The sequence below is a fragment of the Mauremys reevesii genome, linkage group 2 (assembly GCF_016161935.1).
Source record: "Mauremys reevesii isolate NIE-2019 linkage group 2, ASM1616193v1, whole genome shotgun sequence".
Taxonomy (NCBI): domain Eukaryota; kingdom Metazoa; phylum Chordata; order Testudines; family Geoemydidae; genus Mauremys; species Mauremys reevesii.
In genome coordinates this window covers 570,323-586,218 of record NC_052624.1, presented here as the reverse complement: position 1 = coordinate 586,218, position 15,896 = coordinate 570,323, and the positions used below count along the sequence as shown (strand labels likewise).

Below are 15,896 nucleotides of genomic sequence, written 5' to 3'. Positions count from 1 at the left end.
TCAAGTGCACTGGTGCCTACCCACCTAGAGGGGACTAGATACATGGCCACAGGGAATGGGTGAGTAACTGGCAGCGTGGGCTGAGTGCAGAGCCAGTTACAGACTCTGGAATAAAGACAGGACAATTAATAATGAAATGAAATACCTGGTGTTTGATTTGCAGCAAATCTCTGCCCCGGAAGCTTTTGGCTTCCTGTCTGTTTAGAGAGGTGGCAATCACAGACACGCTGACCTGGAGTGGGGTGGCAGGGGCTCTCAGCTCAGGCGCTGGAGACCTGCTGCTGGGGACTGCCTGGTGGGGAGCTAATCTCGAGTCCCCAGGCCCACTGGTGGGGGCTGTGTCTGGGGAGGTTCCTCTCAGGCACCCTGCTGGGGTCCGGCTGTGTCTGGGGAGAGGAGGGTCTTGGAGCTGTGTGAGGAACTGCTCTGTGTCGTGGGGACGGCAGGCTCCCCTCTGAGCATGTCCCCAGCCCACAGGGAGATAGAATCCTCCCTGCTCCTACCACCAGCAGGCCCCCTCCCCCAAGGGGAAGGAGTGGAGATGGATGCTGCCGTCAGGAGCCGAGTGCCAGCTAATTACCCTTCCAAGTGTGTCTTGTAAATTAAGGGCTAATTAGAGGCAAAGTCAGTGTCATGGTTTTACACGTGTTTCTGTGGCGCTGAACGAGGGGAGGGGAGGGAAGGGGGAGTGCGCAGCAGCCAGGCCGATCACTCGCTGTGCGCGCATTGCAGGGGGCAGGGCTCCGGGAACAGCGGCACTGGCACAGTGAGGCTGTGGAGTGGGTCAGACGGGAGCACTGGCCCTAGGGGCACCACGGCTGCAGCTGGCGTGGGCAGGCAGCCGTCACAGGCAAGGTTTGTGGGTAGTTCCCTGACCTGTGTGTTCAGGGTGGCAGACAGGGAGTTCTGCGGCCACTTCATCTAAATGAACACTGTGGTTTTTGAATGAAGTAAACATGCTGCAATCCTCGGATGCTGGATTTGCTGAATGTCCTGCTGTCCCGGCATCCCTGCGTTTGGAGCTGGGGCAGGCCAGGCCGCTCCGAGCTGCAGTTTCAGGCTGTCTGCAGACACTTGGGCCATGTTTCCTTTGGATCTGCGAAGGATTGGAAATGGGATTTGATGAATGGCAGCTTGGGTGCTGCAGCCAGTCCTGTGGCCATGGGATCGCAGATGGCATGGGACCCTGGCCGGAGCGCAGGGCCTCGAGTGAGGGACACACAACAGCTAGTAGGGCTCAAGCAGAGGATCATAGAATATCAGGGTTGGACGGGACCTCGGGAGGTTGTATGTATTGAGCCTTGGCCTCGGGAGCAGATGGGGCTCGCAGGTCAGGGTTTGGTTCCCAGATCTTGGGGGGGCTCAGGGCTTATAGAAAAGAGAAGAAGCATAAGAACAGGCACTTCTGCTGCCCCCAAAGGCTCCCCCTGCCCTGGCCAGGGGGCAGCCTCCCAGGTACATCTGCACTGCAGTGAAACACTGCGGCTGGCCCATGTCAGGGCTATACAATGGCAGTGTAGATGTTTGGGCTCGGGCTGGGGGAGCCTCCCCCCGAATGCCGACACAGCAGTTTCATAGCCCCGCAAGCCCGAGTCAGCTGACCTGGGCCAGCCGCGGGTGTTCTGTTGCAGTGTAGACGTACCGAATCTCCACCCCTGGTCCTGGCGGCAGGACCCCCCTTGGCACTCTGCTGGCAGCGGCTGTCTCTCGAGGACCAGACGCTCAACATGTGCTCTCCTACATTATAACGCCAGAAGGAGCCACTCTGATCAGGTAGTCTGCCCTCCTCCGTAACACCGGCTGCAAGACTTCCCTGCATGAATTCCTGTTTGGACGAGAGCGCGTCATGTGGAAATACATCCCAGCCTGATGTGAACGTTGCCAGGGATGGAAAATCCACCACAGCCCTTGGGAAGATGGTTCAGTGGTTAATGATTCTCAGTTAAAACTTGCCCCTTATTTCCACTCTGAATTTGTCTAGCTTCAGCTTCCAGCCACTGGATGGTGGTAGACCTTCGTCTGCTGGACTGAGCACGTATTTGTTCCCCATGTAGGTACTGTGATCAGCTCACCCCCAACCTTCTCCTTCATGGAGTCAGAGAACCACAGGGTTAGAAGGGACCACCAGGGTCATCAAGTCCAGTGTTTCTCAATGACCCCTCCGTGGACCAGTGCCGGCCCCCGAGATCTTCCTGACACGTAGGAGGGCAGCAAGCCTGTCCCTGGTATCAAAGGCTGAGATACCTGGTCTAGTCTGACTCCCTGCCAAGAGACAGAATTCGTTGAGTCTTTGTTAAGCTAGATTGAGTTTAATTCAGGGCAGTTCTAGGGCCTGTGCTCTACAGAAGTTTAGACTAGATGATCACAATGGTTCCTTCTGGCCCTAGAATCTATGAATCTGTGAGCACCAGGAGGCAGGTTTTCCAATCCTGTAATCCAGCGGTTCTCAAACTGTGGGTCGGGACCCTGTTTTAATAGGGTTGCCAGAGCCAGGATTAGACTTGCTGGGGCCCAGGGCCAAAGCCCAAGGCCGTGGGACTCAGGTTACAGGTCCCCCTGTCTGGGGCTGAAGCCATTGGGCTTCGGCTTTGGCCACCCCCCTGCTCCCAGGGCAGCGGGGCTCGGGTGGGCTCAGGCTTCGGTCTCCTGGGGTCCTGTAGTAATTTTTGTTGTCAGAAGGGGGTCGTGGTGCTGTAATCATTCTTGTGGCTCTTCTCTGAGCCCTCTGAAATTTGTCAACATTATTCTTAAATTGTGGGCCCCAGAGGTGTGTTCATGCCACCCCGCCTGGCTTTCCTTGCCCAAGAACTCTCTGCTGCTACTTACTGACCCTTCTGAGAATTAGAGAGACGAGGTGGGGGAGGGGATATCTTATTGGACCGAATTCTGTTGGTGACAGAGAGACGCTTTCGCGGGACACCTCTGAAAATGGGGAAATGTCAGGCAGCGACTGGGATATGCCTCGTCTCCCAGGAGCTCTGGGCTTTTGGAGCCCAGTGACTGCTGACCCCAGGATGGCTCAGCTGTTCTCAGCCCCTCCAAGATCTCGACCTGGGATGAGACAGGCTCTGGCGCCAGGGCAGGCTGCCTAGCACTCTGAACACAGCCCCCAGCCCCAGCAACTGTGGGGGCTGCTGTGCGCGGGTTCTTGAGGGGAGCTGTCCCCAGTTGTGCAGGGCCAGGTGACCGTGGATTGGGCCCCACCCAGTGGGTTATGGTGAACGGAGGGGAAGCCTGTGAACTCAAGGCTGCACTCTGGCAGTGAAAGCAGCACAGAGTCCTGTGGCACCTTATAGACTAACAGACGTTTTGCAGCATGAGCTTTCGTGGGTGAATACCCACTTCGTCGGATGCAAGTCAACATCTGGCAGTGGAGGCCTCAGCCCAGGACCAGAAAGGAACAGGGTGGCAAAGGTAGCTTTAAACCACCTCAGCGCTCACCAGTCCTTGCCAGGGGAGGAGGGAGGTCTAGGTTGGATATTAGGAAACACTATTTCCCTAGGAAGGTGGTGAAGCACTGGAATGGGTTCCCTAGGGAGGTGGTGGAATCTCCTTCCTTATTGGTTTTTAAGGTCAGGCTTGACAAAGCCCTGGCTGGGATGATTTAGTTGGGGTTGGTCCTGCTCTGAGCAGGGGGTTGGACTAGATCCCTCCTGAGGTCCCTTCCAACCCTGATATTCTATGATTCTATGGCTTCCCTGAGACTCCTCCCCAGCAGGGAGTGCAGCTGACCAGAGCCTCTCCTGCTGGCAGCTTGGGAACCCGTTAGCCTGGTCATTTCTGGTCCTCCCCTTCCTGCATCCAATATCCGGGGCTAGCCCCAAATGCTTCTGGGGAAATCAGAAGCACCCTGCAGTGGGCAGATGTGGGCTAATCTCTCCTGGGGCAGTCTGCCCCACCCTTAATAGCCCTGGGTTAAAGCCCTGAAATAGGAGATTTTGGCTCCCTTCCAAAGCCGCGTTTAGTATTTACTGAACTCTGGATATTGGTGTGATCAGTAGAAACATCCCATCTCTCCGCGAAGCTTGCTAAATTCCTGGTGTCAGTGACTCCTTGTAGCACCAGGTTCCACCATTTAATCACGCGTTGTTTGAAGTATTTCCTGTTTGCGGTTTTGCGTTTCCCGCCATTGAATGTCATGGCATATCCCCTTGTCCTTGGGTTGTGAATCAGGGAGAAAACTCTCCCGTCTCTAGGCCGGTCATTATTTTATAGGCTTGTCTCACGTCCGCTCTCTGAGCTAATGATCCCAGTTGTGTCAATCTCTCTTCAAGGGGGTGTTGCCCTTCTCTGAAGCCTGTCATTCTGCTGGGATGTGTCGTGGGGCCTGGCTGGGACATGTTGGCTGAGGGAGACGTGTCATGGGATGTGTTGGTTGGGGGAGGGGGCATGTTGTGGGGCCCGGCTGGGACGTGTTGGTTGGGGAGGGGCATGTTGTGGGGCCCGGCTGGGACGTGTTGGTTGGGGGGACGTTTTGGGGTGTCTGGCTGGGACGTGCTGTGGGGCCCGGCTGGGATGTGTTGGTTGTGGGGGGGACGTGTTGTGGGGCCCGGCTGGGGCGTGTTGGTTGGGGGACGTGTTGGTTGGGCCCGGCTGGGACGTGTTGGTTGGGGGGGGACGTGTTGTGGTGACAGGCTGGGACGTGTTGGTTGCGGGGACGTGTTGTGGGGCCCGGCTGGGACGTGTTGGTTGGGGGGACGTTTTGGGGTGTCTGGCTGGGACGTGCTGTGGGGCCCGGCTGGGACGTGTTGGTTGGGGGGACGTTTTGGGGTGTCTGGCTGGGACGTGTTGTGGGGCCCGGCTGGGACGTGTTGGTTGGGGGGGGGACGTGTTGTGGGGCCCGGCTGGGACGTGTTGGTTGGGGGGGGACGTGTTGTGGGGCCCGGCTGGGACGTGTTGGTTGGGGGGACGTTTTGGGGTGTCTGGCTGGGACGTGCTGTGGGGCCCGGCTGGGACGTGTTGGTTGGTGGGGGGGACGTGTTGTGGGGCCCGGCTGGGACGTGTTGGTTGGGGGGACGTGCTGTGGGGCCCGGCTGGGACGTGTTGGTTGGGGGGGGACGTGTTGTGGGGCCCGGCTGGGACGTGTTGGTTGGTGGGGGGGACGTGTTGTGGGGCCCGGCTGGGACGTGTTGGTTGGGGGGACGTGCTGTGGGGCCCGGCTGGGACGTGTTGGTTGGGGGGACGTTTTGGGGTGTCTGGCTGGGACGTGCTGTGGGGCCCGGCTGGGACGTGCTGTGGGGCCCGGCTGGCGAACGGGCGTCTGACTCACTTTTCTGTGCCGTTGGGGCAGCCTGGTGCTGAGCTTGTGCCTGTCTTGCAGGTGCCCCTCACTCGACCAGCAGCACCTCCCTGCACTCCGAACGCTCCATCAACTTGGTGGGCTTCAGCTCGAAGCCGGACGGCTTGCACCAGCGCTCCTACTCCGTCTCCAGCGCAGACCAGTGGAACGAGGCTGTGGTGATCCCCGGCAGCTGCCCCAACCCCCGTGAGTACCCTTCGCTCCTCTCCCTCACCTGCGTCGCTCAGCTGCTGCGGGCGGGAGGGGCGTGCGGGCCACCTGCAGGAGCCGTGCCCTGTCGGCAGCGTGGCACCGAGCGCCCTGCCAGCGCTCTCAGGAGCAGACACTGTGGGGAGGTGGGCGCTGCACTGGGGCCGGTCGCCTGTCTGTGCTGGGGAGCCAAGCGCACTGAGACTGCAGCTGTGCTGGGTTGTCGCTCACCCAGGGCCTGCTCCCTCTGCAGAGGATGCCCCTTGCTCCCTCTGCCCACCCCACGCTGCCAGCGCCGTTCTCCCTGCGCTTGGGCTCTTCCCCCTGTCTTCTCTCCTCCCTGTCCCCCTCGCTTTACTGCTCCCCAGACCCCAGGTTTGGGGAGAGGGAAGTGAGTCGGAGGAAGACCTGTTTCTCATACATACGGGCTGTGTACTCCCCCCCACACACTCACACGATGGTTCAGGACAGTTGAGTGAATTAAAATAATTCATACATTTCCCAACGTAGCCACTTTGCCGAATTGGAAAATAAATGCCTTTGTGCTGCATCCATCACTCCTTCGTTCCTGGCGCTGCCGCCGCACTAAAAAAGCAGTTAAATGCACATCAAGAGTGGAGGAGCCATTTCCATGCCTGCTCGCCCCCTTGTCGTTCTCATTAGCGCGGCAGCCGCCCCCCCGCTCCGTCCCAGGGGCTTTCGCAGTTTAAAGAGAGCCTCTTTATGATCATTACCGGAGTCCGACTGTGCGGGCGCCATTTGCAGCTGAGGAGGCTCCTCATTTGTAACTGTGAAAAACTATCAATTTCAGCGCGCCTGATGCAGCGGCTCCATCATTGGCCCCATCAGCTCCCTGCTGGAAGCGAATTAATCAGACTGTTACTGCTGATGGGGCAGCGCAGGCGACGGGAGCGGAAGGGCGCAGCTCTGAGCATTAATGTGCTCGCGCTCCCCCGCCCCCCGTCGGACACTGAGCAGGGCCGGGCCAGCTCCCACGCTCCTCTCGCTCCAGAGCAGCCGACGAGCGAGAGCCAGGCCGGCCACGGCACCCACAGCCACACAGGGCCCCGTCCCACCGCGGAGCCCCTCCGTGCCCTCCCTTTAAGGGGGAGCTGCCCCCGATACCGCAGGTCCCCCTGACATGGGGGAGCTGCCCCCTGATACCGCAGGTCCCCCTGACATGGGGGAGGTGCTCCCGATACCGCAGGTCCCCCCTGGACATGGGGGAGCTGCTCCCCGATACTGCAGGGTCCCCCCCGGACATGGGGGAGCTGCCCCCTGATACCGCAGGTCCCCCCTGGACATGGGGGAGCTGCTCCCCGATACTGCAGGGTCCCCCCCGGACATGGGGGAGCTGCCCCCTGATATCGCAGGGTCCCAATACCACAGGGTCCCCCAAGACATGGAGGCACCCACCCCAATACAGCAGGGTCCCCCCTGGACATAGGGAGCACCCACCCTGTTACCGCAGGGTTCCCCCGTACATGGAGGCACTGCCCACCCTGATACCACAGAGTCCCCCCTGTACATGGGGGAACTGCCCACCCCAATACCGCAGAGCTCCCCCCGGACATGAGGGAGCCACTCACCCCAATACCACAGGTGTCTTCCTGAACATGGGGGAGCAGCCCACCCCGATACTGCAGGTGACTCCTGGGCACAGGGAGCCGCTCCCCCCACTACCACAGGATCCCCCTGGGCATAAGGGATCTGACCCCTCAATACAGCAGGTGTCTCACCAACATGGGGAAGCCACCCACCCCAGTACTGCAGCGGTCTCCTCATGCTTGCCCCAGTAAGAACAAGAAGGGCCACACTGGGTCAGGCCAAAGGTCCATCTAGCCCAGTATCCTCTCTGACAGTGGCCAATGCTAGGTGCCCCAGAGGGAATGAACAGAACAGGGAACCATCAAGTGATCCATCCCCTGCTGCCCATTGCCAGCTTCTGGCAAACAGAGGCTAGGGACACCATCCCTGCCCACCCTGGCTAATAGCCATTGATGGACCTGTCCTCCATGAATTTATCTAGTTCTTTTTTGAACCCTGTTATAGTCTTGGCCTTCACAACATCCTCTGGCAAAGAGTTCCACAGGTTGTCTCTGTGTTCAGGGGCAGCTCTATGTTTTTTGCTGCCCCAAGCACGGCAGTCAGGCAGCCTTTGGCGGCATGCCTGCGGGCGGTCCACTGGTCACACGGATTCAGTGCTGGTTCTGTGGGTGATCTGCCGGTCCTGCGCCTTCAGTGTACCCGCCGCCAAATTGCCGCTGAAGCCGCGGGACTGGTGGACCTCCCTGTGACGAAGTGGGACTGTTCTTAATGTTTCCTCTGAATACTGTGTGAGTGCCTCAGTTTCCCCTATGCAGTTCTTAAGTCTCCAGTGTGCATAAATGGCCGACACTCTGTCTCTTGGCAGCAAATGGCCGGGGCCTTTCCCCCCTGCAAGGGGATGGCGAAAGGTGAACAAAGATCAGGTGACCTCCTGGCCTGGGAAAGAGACAAAGGCCAGAGAGGAGGGGCTGGAGGGAGTTTCAGTTTGGAGCAGCTGGGGACGAGGAGTGAGGGCAGACGTGGGCGTCTGGCTCGCTGGGCCCCAGAATGGACCTGGCTGAGGGGTCCCGTTCTCGGTACCTACAAGCTCTGTTTTAGCCCGTGTTCCTGTCATCTAATAAACCTCTGTGTTACTGGCTGGCTGAGAGTCACGTCTGACTGCGAAGTGGGGGGGCAGGACCCTGTGGCCCCCCCAGGACCCCGCCTGGGCGGACTCGCTGTGGGAAGCGCACGGAGGGGCAGAGGATGCTGAATGCTCCAAGGAGAGACCCAGGAGGTGAAGCCGTGGGAGCTTCTTGCCCTGCTGACAGGCTGCTCCGAGGGAGAGGAGGCTCCCCAGGGTCCTGCCTGGCTTTGTGGGGAGCAGTTCCAGAGCATTGCCCGGGGACTCCATGACACTCCCGCAGGCATGCTGCTGAAGGCTGCCTGACTGCCGCGCTCACAGCGACCGGTAGGCCGCCCCCCACGGCTTGCCGCCCCAGGCACGCGCTTGCTGCGCTGGTGCCTGGAGCCACCCCTGTCTGTGTTGTGTGAAGAAATACTTCCTTTAGTTCATTTTAAACCTGCCTATTAATTTCATTGGGTGACCCCTCGTTCTTGTGTTACGAGAAGGAGTAAATAACACTTCCTTATTTACTTTCTCCACAGCAATCATGATTTTATAGACCTCTATCATAACCCCCCTTAGTCGTCTCTTTTCCAAGCTAAAAAGTCCCAGCCTTATTAATCTCTCCTCATATGGCAGACATTCCATACCCCTAATAATTTTTGTTGCCCTTTTCTGAACCTTTTCCAATTCCAATTTTTTTTTTGAGATGGGGTGACCACATCTGCACACAGTATTCAAGATGTGGGTGTATCATGGATTTATATAGCGGCAATCTGATATTTACAGTCTTATTATCTCTCCCTTTCTTAATGATTCCCAACATTCTGTTTGCTTTTTTGACTGTCGCTGCACATCGAGTGGATATTTTCAGAGAACTAGCCACAATGACGCCAAGATCTTTCTGGAGTGGTAACAGCTAATTTAGACCCCATCATTTTATACGTATAGTTGGGATTATGTTTTCCAATGTGCATCACTTTGCATTTATCAACACTGAATTTCATCTGCCATTTTGTTGCCCAGTCACCCAGTTTTGTGAGATCCCTTTCTAGCTGTTCACAGCCTGCTTTGGATTTAACTATCTTGAATAATTTTGTATCATCTGCAAATTTTGCCACCTCACTGTTTATCCCTTTTTTTCAGATCATTTATGAATATGTTAAATAGGACTGGGCCCAGTACAGACCCCTGGGGACACCACTATTTACCTCTCTCCATTCTGAACACTGACCATTTATTCCTACCCTTTGTTTCCTATCTTTTAATCAGTTACTGATCCATGAGAGAACCTTCCCTCTTATCCCATGGCAGCTTACTTTGCTTAAGAGCCTTTGGGGAGGGACCTTGTGAAAGGCTTTCTGAAAATCTAAATACACTATGTCCACTGGATCCCCCTTGTCCACATGTTTGTTGACTCCTTCAAAAAATTCTAGTAGATTGGTGAGGCATGATTTCCCTTTACAGAAACCATGTTGACTCTTCCTCAACAAATTATGTTAATCTATGTGTCTGGCAATTTTGTTTTTTATTATAGTTTCAACCAGTTTGCTCGGTACTGAAGTCAGGCTTACCAGCCTGTAATTGCCTGGATCACCCCTGGAGCCCTTTTTGAAAATTGGCATCACATTAACTCTCCTCCAGTCATCTGGTACAGAAGCTGATTTAAATGATAGGTTACAGACTACAGTGAGCAGTCCTGCAATTTCACATTTGAGCTCCTTCAGAACTCTGGGGTGATACCACCTGGGCCGGGTGACTTATTGCTGTTTAGTTTATCAATTTGTTCCAAAACCTCCTCTAATGACACCTCAATCTGGGACAGTCCCTCAGATCTGTCACCTAACAAGCATGGCTCCGGTGTGGGAATCTCCCTCACATCCTCAGCTGTGAAGACCGATGCAAAGAATTCATGTAGTTTCTCTGCAGTGGCCTTGTTGTCCTTGAGTGCTCCTTTAGCACCTCGATCGTCCAGTGGCCCCACTGGTTGTGTAGCCAGCTTCCTGCTTCTGACCTACTTAAAAAAATTGTTGCTATTACTTTTTGAGTCTTTGGCCGGCTGTTTGTCAAATTCTTTTTTGTCTTCTTAATGATATTTTTACACTTCATTTGCCAGAGGGTCCCCCTGGACATTTGCTGCAGGATCCCCTCGTGCATGGAGGAGCCGCCCACCCCGATACTGCAGGTGGCTCCCTGGGCATGGGGGAGCCACCCAACACGATACCGCAGGGTTCCCCCAGACGTGAGGGTGCTGCCTACCCCAACCCCTCAGGGTCCCCCAAGAAATGGGGGAGCCACCCATCCCAATACTGCAGGGCTCCTACCCCGTGTGTGGGCAAGCCACTCAGCATTGTAACATCTCTGTGCACGTCCTCGCATACACATGCTCTCTTTAGTAGGCCGGTGATCAGGCAGTGCTGGAATTCACACACACGCAAAGGTGGGTGGTGGGCTGGGATGGAATCTACCCCCACCCCCCAGCCAGGTGCCTTTGTGGTGATGTATGGGGCCCCGTCACAGGCTAGAGCGGCTCAGCAAGCTGCTATTTGCCTGCCTGCCCTCAGGCTTGCTGGCTGTTGGCTCATGCCCGGGTTGTCAGCCCACTTGCAGAGGCTGGCAGGGGCTGTGCTTGGCACATGCTGTTGCTCGGGGGGGGGCAGGTCACTTTGCGTCCCATGCTGGTCCAGGAGCTCCCAGAGGGGCGTGGCAGCCTCTCTGCTCGTGTTCCACATGACGGAGCCGCCTCTGCTTGCTGCCACCCCGAGCAATCCACTCATTTCATGCAAAGTAACCCCGAGATTGATACAAATAGGGAACCAGTCGCTGCCAATTCACGGTGACATGGAGGGGGTGGAGATCTCGGCTCCAGAGCTAATTGTGTGTCTGAAGGAGCTGCTGAGTGCGTGTCTGCTCCGCAGGGAGCTCCCCACCGCTCTGGCCACCCAGCGGGTTCTAGTGGGACAGACAGAACCTCACTCATACTCTGTAACCCAGCCAAAGGGGAGACAAGAACAGGCAAGGCGGACTGGGGAGAGGGCAGCCTTCTCGGCCTACCAGGTCAGTTCCACTTTCCTGGTCATTTTCTGGGCTGACCCTGCCCAGAGCCAGAGAGCAGTGGGGTATGGTCACTGTTACGACGGGAGAGCAGCCTTCCCTTTCCTGCATCCCGCCATCTCTGCACCAGCCTCACAACTGGGCACAGCTGTGCAAAGGGGGGGGGGAAAGGGAGCTATGGGGAAGGGTCCTGTCAGAGATCAAATCCACGAAGCCAGCCCCAGGGGTCCAGGTGAGCTGAGGAGCAGAGAACTGGGACACAGCCCTGTCCCCTTCCCTGCATGTGCCACAGGGCTCCGCTGCACAGGGATGCCCAGGGCTCTCGGTCTCTGGGAGAATCAGAAGGAAGGCGCCTGCAAGAGAACCAGCAGGGTCACTGCAGGGAGGACAGAGTTTTGGAGGCTAAGGACATTGCGAAGTAGCTAAAAGACTCCTTCGCACCCTCCTCCACCAGGGCGGATGTTGGGAGATGCCCACCCCAGACCTGCTACCCATGGGGAGGTGCTGGAACACACTGAGCAGCAAGGCACCAGGAGCGGAGCAGGGAGGGAAGTGACTCAGCTGTTTGTCTCCGCTTAGGTACCAGGGGCAGGCTGCCCTGCCAGGGCCCATTGCCCCTGCACAGAGCAGTGCTGCGTTAGCTGACTGGGTTCACGGGGCACCGTTGGTTACACTGGTGCAGCATTCTGGGTAGACCAGGCCCAGGGATTCTTGAACCAGCTTGTGTGTGTCTCGGGCCTGCGCCAAGCACAGCACCTCCTCCCTGTGTCTGGGAAGCAGCCATTTCCAGTGCCAAGAAACTATGTCCCTGCCCTGGTGTGAGTGGTTGGTTTGGGGAATTGATTCAGTTTATTAGACTCAGCTGCCTTAATTGTCAACTCTGTGAACTCTTTCCCTGTGGATAATTGGTGGCAGAAACCCCCAGCTACTGTGCGTCTCCACTGGGGGTGAGCGTGAGACACTAGAGAGAGAGACGCTTTTATACCAGGGCTTGAGCAACCCGTACAAGTTAGGCTGGCGCAGCTCCGCTGGTCAGGGAGTGTAAAAGCCAGACCCCTGACTGACAGCTCTCCCGATGGACGAGGGCATCTGTCAGCGTCGCTGACATCATTCAGGGAAGTGCTGTTACTGCTGTGCTGACGGAAACGCTTCTGTGGGTGTACGCTGTGTCCAGACTAGGGGTCCTGCTGGCATCGGCTCTGCAGTGTAGACAGAGCTTGGGGCCCTCCCAATCCCTTAGCCAGGGCAGACCAGGGGTGTTCCGCAGGGCTGTATCCTAGCTAGTGTTAAAGGGCCCTGGCTGTTACCTCGTGAGGCTGTCCCAGCCTTCTCCATCCCGCCAGTACTGCGCTGTTTGGATGGGGGCCGTCCCGCAGAGCGCTGGTCACGCTGTGCTGGGCCGAGCTCCTGGTCTAACCACACTTAACAGATGCGGGGACAGGCCCAGAGAAAGGAAGCAACTTGGCCAAGGTCCCCAAGGGGGTCAGTAGCAGGGTCGGAGTGGAACCGGATCCCCTGAGTTCCAGCCCAGTGCCCAGAGATCAAAGGGGACGCGGGGGGGGGGGGTCAGAGCAGCAGAGAGGGAGGTTCTCGGGGGCGTTGGGCCGGGACTCGGAGCAGAGGCCCAGCACCTGGCCCTCAGAGGAGGCAGGAGCCTATTTCAGAGAGGGAGGTTCTCGGGGGCGTTGGGCCGGACTCGGAGCAGAGGCCCAGCACCTGGCCCTCAGAGGAGGCAGGAGCCTATTTCAGAGAGGGTTAACTCGGAGCGAGGCGCTCGCACCTCGCTGCCTTCCCCGGAGTCTGCATTTTTATGCTGATTGGAAGCCTGTGCTGTGTGCGCTGCTGAAATTGAATGTCAGGCTTTTGATTTTGTTGCTGGTCTCTAATGAAATTTGACATTTAATGGTGAGTGCAGCGGCAGCATGTGTGTGTGTGAGCGGAGCTTGATTAGCGCACTCTAATTGACAGTAATTAGGCAGCTCCCTGATTGTTTCTAATTCTGCTATTAATTGTAAGGAACAGTATGATTGAGGATAAATTTGGTGCGTTGCTACCGGGGATACGGCTTCTTCAGCTCTGTATCAGCAGCCTCTGGAGCCCATCCTACTCGGGCTCCTGAGAGAGGCAGCCCAGTTGTCTCCTCTGGAGGAGGAGTCCCGCGCTGGGCCTGGTGATGGCTGCCAGCCGCGGCAGAGCGCCTGAGCAGGGCCTAGGTGTGTGCTCCAACAGCCACCCCGCCTCCCTCTGGGGACACGGCCTGACTCGTGGAGCAGGGTGGGGCGTCCCAGGGCCTGTCTGGGGAGTGGGGGGCAGCTGGGACATCTCTGATGGGTGGACGCAGGTGGGGGTGTTTGGGGCGTCTCTGGGACAGGGTGAGGTGTCTGGGGCTGTCTCTGTGGGGCAGGGTAGGGTGACTGGGGCGTTTCTGTGGCACAGGAGCAGGTAGGGATGTTCGGGGCGTCTCTGTGGCACAGGAGCAGGCGAGGGTGTTCGGGGCGTCTCTGGGGCACAGGAGCAGGCGGGGATGTTCGGGGCTTCTCTGTGGCACAGGAGCAGGCGGGGATGTTCGGGGCGTCTCTGTGGCATAGGAGCAGGCGAGGGTGTTCGGGGCGTCTCTGGGGCACAGGAGCAGGCGGGGATGTTCGGGGCTTCTCTGGGGCACAGGAGCAGGCGGGGATGTTCGGGGCGTCTCTGGGGCACAGGAGCAGGCGGGGATGTTCGGGGCGTCTCTGGGGCACAGGAGCAGGCGGGGATGTTCGGGGCGTCTCTGGGGCACAGGAGCAGGCGGGGATGTTCGGGGCGTCTCTGGGGCACAGGAGCAGGCGGGGATGTTCGGGGCGTCTCTGTGGCACAGGAGCAGGCGGGGATGTTCGGGGCGTCTCTGGGGCACAGGAGCAGGCGGGGATGTTCGGGGCGTCTCTGTGGCACAGGAGCAGGCGGGGATGTTCGGGGCGTCTCTGGGGCACAGGAGCAGGCAGGGATGTTCGGGGCTTCTCTGTGGCACAGGAGCAGGCGGGGATGTTCGGGGCGTCTCTGTGGCACAGGAGCAGGCGGGGATGTTCGGGGCGTCTCTGTGGCACAGGAGCAGGCGGGGATGTTCGGGGCGTCTCTGGGGCACAGGAGCAGGCAGGGATGTTCGGGGCGTCTCTGTGGCACAGGAGCAGGTGGGGATGTTCGGGGCGTCTCTGGGGCACAGGAGCAGGCAGGGATGTTCGGGGTGTCTCTGTGGCATAGGAGCAGGCGGGGATGTTCGGGGAGTCTCTGTGGCACAGGAGCAGGCGGGGATGTTCGGGGCGTCTCTGTGGCACAGGAGCAGGTGGGGATGTTCGGGGCGTCTCTGTGGCACAGGAGCAGGCGGGGATGTTCGGGGCGTCTCTGGGGCACAGGAGCAGGCGGGGATGTTCGGGGCGTCTCTGTGGCACAGGAGCAGGTGGGGATGTTCGGGGCGTCTCTGTGGCACAGGAGCAGGTGGGGATGTTCGGGGCGTCTCTGGGGCACAGGAGCAGGCGGGGATGTTCGGGGAGTCTCTGTGGCACAGGAGCAGGCGGGGATGTTCGGGGAGTCTCTGTGGCACAGGAGCAGGCGGGGATGTTCGGGGCGTCTCTGTGGCCCAGGAGCAGGAGGGGATGGTCGGGGCGTCTCTGTGGCACAGGAGCAGGCGGGGATGTTCGGGGCGTCTCTGGGGCACAGGAGCAGGTGGGGATGTTCGGGGCGTCTCTGGGGCACAGGAGCAGGCAGGGATGTTCGGGGCTTCTCTGTGGCACAGGAGCAGGTGGGGATGTTCGGGGCGTCTCTGTGGCACAGGAGCAGGCGGGGATGTTCGGGGCGTCTCTGTGGCACAGGAGCAGGCGGGGATGTTCGGGGCGTCTCTGGGGCACAGGAGCAGGCGGGGATGTTCGGGGCGTCTCTGGGGCACAGGAGCAGGCGGGGATGTTCGGGGAGTCTCTGTGGCACAGGAGCAGGTGGGGATGTTCGGGGCGTCTCTGGGGCACAGGAGCAGGCAGGGATGTTCGGGGCGTCTCTGTGGCATAGGAGCAGGCGGGGATGTTCGGGGAGTCTCTGTGGCACAGGAGCAGGCGGGGATGTTCGGGGCGTCTCTGTGGCACAGGAGCAGGTGGGGATGTTCGGGGCGTCTCTGTGGCATAGGAGCAGGCAGGGATGTTCGGGGAGTCTCTGTGGCACAGGAGCAGGTGGGGATGTTCGGGGCGTCTCTGTGGCACAGGAGCAGGTGGGGATGTTCGGGGAGTCTCTGTGGGGCAGGGTGGGGTGTCTTGGGCTGTCTCTGTGGGAGGGAGTCAGGCAGGTCTGAGCATGGTGGTGCTGGAGTCTCTAAACGTCGCCGTCTCTGTCTTTCTCTGTCCATAGCTAATGGCACCGCAGATGCTCTCAGCTCCAGCCCAAACATGTCCAATGCTGCAAGCCCGAAGCTGGAGCCGCCTCCTTCTCCTCATGCAAACAGGAAGAAACACCGCAGGAAAAAGAGCACAGGGACAGCCCGCCCTGACGGCCCCAGCACAGCAGCAGAAGGTAGGAAGTGTCTGTTGTCCTGCCAGGGCGGCCGCAGCCAGCCAGTAGTACCTGGGGGAGCCTGACCTCTCCGCCCTGCCATGGAAATGAACTTCCAGCCCAGCTTGTCTGCCCTCACTTTCTCCCCTGCAGCTGGGAGCAGGGACCATGCTCCCATGGCAGCTGCTGCTCTGG

At 58.7% G+C, this 15,896-nt stretch overlaps 1 protein-coding gene across 2 annotated transcripts in view; it reads left to right on the top strand.

The window, feature by feature from the left end:
• AGAP3 (ArfGAP with GTPase domain, ankyrin repeat and PH domain 3) overlaps positions 1-15,896 on the top strand; it is a 213,067-nt gene that overhangs the window by 175,386 nt on the left and 21,785 nt on the right. For both annotated transcript variants that reach the window (XM_039523630.1, XM_039523629.1), the window contains exons 12-13: positions 5,321-5,485; positions 15,561-15,722. In XM_039523630.1, the coding sequence (XP_039379564.1) occupies positions 5,321-5,485; positions 15,561-15,722 (327 nt within the window). The remainder of the gene's footprint in view (positions 1-5,320; positions 5,486-15,560; positions 15,723-15,896) is intronic.